Source organism: Colobus angolensis, unplaced genomic scaffold (assembly GCF_000951035.1).
Source record: "Colobus angolensis palliatus isolate OR3802 unplaced genomic scaffold, Cang.pa_1.0 Scaffold10, whole genome shotgun sequence".
Lineage (NCBI taxonomy): Eukaryota > Metazoa > Chordata > Mammalia > Primates > Cercopithecidae > Colobus > Colobus angolensis.
The window spans coordinates 20,165,308-20,169,114 of record NW_012110919.1 but is presented as its reverse complement, the minus strand read 5'-3'; the positions used below and the strand labels follow the sequence as shown (position 1 = coordinate 20,169,114).

The 3,807-nt window shown below is 49.1% G+C and overlaps 1 protein-coding gene across 1 annotated transcript in view; it reads right to left on the bottom strand.

Moving 5' to 3' along the window:
- DAO (D-amino-acid oxidase) overlaps positions 1 to 3,807 on the bottom strand; it is a 23,108-nt gene that overhangs the window by 6,858 nt on the left and 12,443 nt on the right. Inside the window, exons 6-7 of the mRNA XM_011935929.1 lie at positions 2,676 to 2,730; positions 1,347 to 1,451 (exon numbers count right to left, since the gene is read on the bottom strand). Of these exons, the coding sequence (XP_011791319.1) occupies positions 1,347 to 1,451; positions 2,676 to 2,730 (160 nt within the window). The remainder of the gene's footprint in view (positions 1 to 1,346; positions 1,452 to 2,675; positions 2,731 to 3,807) is intronic.

The following is a 3,807-nucleotide window of genomic DNA, read 5'->3' as shown; positions in this document are numbered from 1 at the left end:
CTCACACACATGCATACACACACCCCTCGCACACATGGACACGCACCCCTAACATACATGCACAATCACACACATGCACACACACCCCTCGCACATGCACACACCCCTCACACACATGCACACACTCTCACACACATGCACACACACCTCTCGCACACATGCACACATACCCTCACATACATGCACACACCCTCACGCACATGCACACACCCTCACGCACATGCACACACATACCCTCACATGCATGCACACACACATACCCTCACATACATGCACACACCCTCCTCACACATGCACACACACACCTCAAATGCACACACACCCTCACACGCATACACACACACCCTCACATACACGCGCACACACCCTCACACACCCACACACATATGCACACACACCTCACATGCATACTTACATACATGCACACACACACACCCTCATTCACATGCGCACACACCTCACATACACGCACATTCACATATATGCACATACACATACCCTCACGCACATGCACACACACAGCAAGAGGAGGCATGGAACAATGCTTGCACGCACAGGCTCTTAAGCCAGGTTGCCCAGCTTCCAATCCCAATTCCACTTCTTACTACCGTGTGAACTTGTGCCTGTTACTTAACTCCTCTTTGCCTCAGTTTCTTCATCTGTAAGATGGCAATGACGATATGGTAGTACCCAGCTCAAAGGGCTGTGGCCATCACTAAATTAATTAACAAAATAGGCTGAGCATGGCGGCTCATGCCTATAATCCCAGCACTTTGAGAGGCCAAGGCAGGGGGATCACTTGAGCCCAGGAGTTTGAGACCAGCCTGAGCAATATGGTAAAACCCTGTCTCTACAGAATGTAAAAAAAGAGCTGGGTATCATAGTAGCATGTTCCTGTAGTCCTAGCTACTCAGTAGGCTGAGGTGGGAGCCTGGGAGGTCAAGGCTGCAGTGAGCCATGATCAAGATACTGTGCTCTAACCTGGGCAACAGAGCAAGACCCTGTCTCGATAATAATAATAATAATTAACACAATAAAGTGCTTAGGCTTGTATCCAGTGCTTGGTAAACACTCCATAAATGTTTACTATTTTTATTGCAATACAGGCATATGCTGCTCCCACATAGGTACATGAACACACACGTGTGCTTCACGATCAAGAGGAAATCCTGAAAGAGAGCAAATGGGGGTGGGACAAGTTTGGGTTTTAACATGTCAATTCTCTGCAGGCTGGGGGGGCTCATCTAACAGATGTTCCTGATTTGTCCATGATCTTGAGAGATGAAATAAGCATGTGGAATGATCTTCCTATCAACAAAAGGCAGGGGTCTCACCCTCACACTCACCTTAATGATCTGCCCCCGGCCTGGCTGCAGCAGGGGGTCTGGTTGTAGCGCCCCAGCCCATACCCCAGTGCAGTTGACAATCACATCTGCGCCTTCTCTTGCCACCTGGTAACAACCAACAGGGTAGTGGGGGATGAAAGGTGGGGAAGACCCTGGTATTCCCTGTTCTCTCTTCTCCTTTCTTCTACCCTCAATCTGTCTACTCCCTGATGAACAGTGGGGAGAGGTCTCAGTGACAAATCAGAGAGGCCCGGCTCCAAATTTTCACCCTGTGATTTATCTGATGTGTGACCTTGAAAATGGCTCTTTGCCTCCTTAACGCTCAGCTGCCTCTGTAAAATGAGGCTGCCCGTGCCTGTTTACAGGCTGCTATGAGGCTCCTGTACAACTCTGGATATAAAAGTGGTTGTAAAGCGGTTCTTTGGATGGGGGAAATCTTCCTGGAACCTGCCGAAAGAAGTCAGAAAGGCAGCAGAGATAGTTATCTTTCTCCTCTTGACTCCTTTTAACTTTATTCTCTTGCCTTCTAGTCTGCCAAGACATTTGCAGAAGACACGTTGGAACCCCTAGCTCTGTCTACAGATGAGATGGTCTCATCTCAAGCATGCATGATGAGCTCCTAAGCTCCCCAACCCAGCCCCAGGGACTCTCATCACAAGACAGTCATGGCACAGACAAATTGCAAGATGCTACTATTGTTCCTGAGTGAATGATTGAGAATGAGGGCTGCATTGGGTGCACCATGTATCTCCAGTGTCCATCAGGGCCCGACCCAGAGCAGGTTAGTCCTCATGACATAGCACTAGTAGCTACATGTATGGAGTGCCCTCCATATGCCAAGCAGGGTTCTAGATGCTGGGATCAAATGAAGCCATACAGTAAAGCTCTTGTTGCTGGTGCCTGGAGATGGTGGCTTTTCCTATCATTATTATTGGTGGTGGTGTTGCTTTAGAGGCGAGTCAGCTGAGGGCCTGGACTTTGCAGAAAGACCAACCCAGATGTCAGTAGAGTTAAGAAGCAAGCGTCTGACCTTGGAGTGCAGCTGACCCTAAGAAAAGGCGGCCAGCTCTCTAACCCCAAAACTCATCGAGTCTCAGATATAAATCAGCTCCTAATGGCCACCATGATCCCAGTGTTCCTTTGTTCCCACCACCAACATGAAGGCAGAGACCTCCTCCTTCAGAATACCGGAGTCCTCCTAGGACAAGGGTCTGGGGCAGGCCTGTGGGGACCCTAGGAGCCTGAGAAGGGGTCCCCGACTCAGCAGCAAGAAGCAGAGGCCTCCCCTCTTCTCCCTCCCCCATCCACCACATCAGCCCTGCAGCTCACCTCCTCAAAAGACTCCACCTTCCGCTGGAAGAACTTCACTCCCCTCTCAATTAACCTGGGATGATCAAACACATCAAAAAGCCTAGTATTCATTTCTCTGTCCCATCCCGCCAAGAGGGTGGCACAGGAACCTTTCCCAAAGAACCTTCTGTGGACATTAGTCGCACAGGATGCTGTTTGAGAAGATGGCTGTGTCGTCAAATCAGCTCATGAGCACCTGGCTGGACTGGTAGTCCAAAAAATCTCCCTTGGGAAACCAGAGATGGTCCAAGCCCCTTGTTGGGCAGATGGAGTTGGGGAAGGCCTTGCTGAAGGCCATAGAGTGAGTCAGTGATAGAGTTGGAACTCAAACCCAGGCCTCTTAGCCCCCAATACTTCCTATGACCACCACATTGCTTTGTAACAGTAAAGGGGATGAGATTCAGAGTAGAGAAGGGGAGAATTGTACCAGTGCCAAATTCCCCTTTGTCAGAAGCTGGGCATGAGGAGGGAGGCGGGCTGAGGACATCCACCCTCCCTTTAAACATCTATCACAAAACATTGCAAAAACATCTATCACAATTAGAAATACACTAGAAACGGCCGGGCACGGTGGCTCACGCCTGTAATCCCAGCACTTTGGGAGGCCGAGGCAGGCGGATCACGAGGTCAGGAGATGGAAACCATCCTGGCTAACACAGTGAAACCCCATCTCTACTAAGAATACAAAAAAAAAAAAAAATTAGCCAAGTGTGATGGTGGGCGCCTGTATTCCCAGCTACTCAGGAGGCTGAGGCAGGAGAAAGGTGTGAACCTGGGAGGCGGAGCTTGCAGTGAGCCGAGATTGCACCACCGCACTCCAGCCTGGGCGACAGAGCAAGACTTCGGCCAGAAAGAAAGAAACACTAGAAAATCCAAAGAACAGGAAATAAGCCAAAAAGAAGGTGAAGCATACTCTCAGAACTATCTCGTTTCCATCATTTTCTCAAGATAGAAACACCATGGGCATGTTTTTCTTGGAAAAGACTGGACAAGAGTCATGTGTCCTCAAGTTAGAAGAAATAGCCATGTCTTAGTACAATTATTCCAAAACATGGCTGATAATTAGAATCATCAGGGAGCTTCTTAAAATGCAAATTTCTGCTGGGCCTGA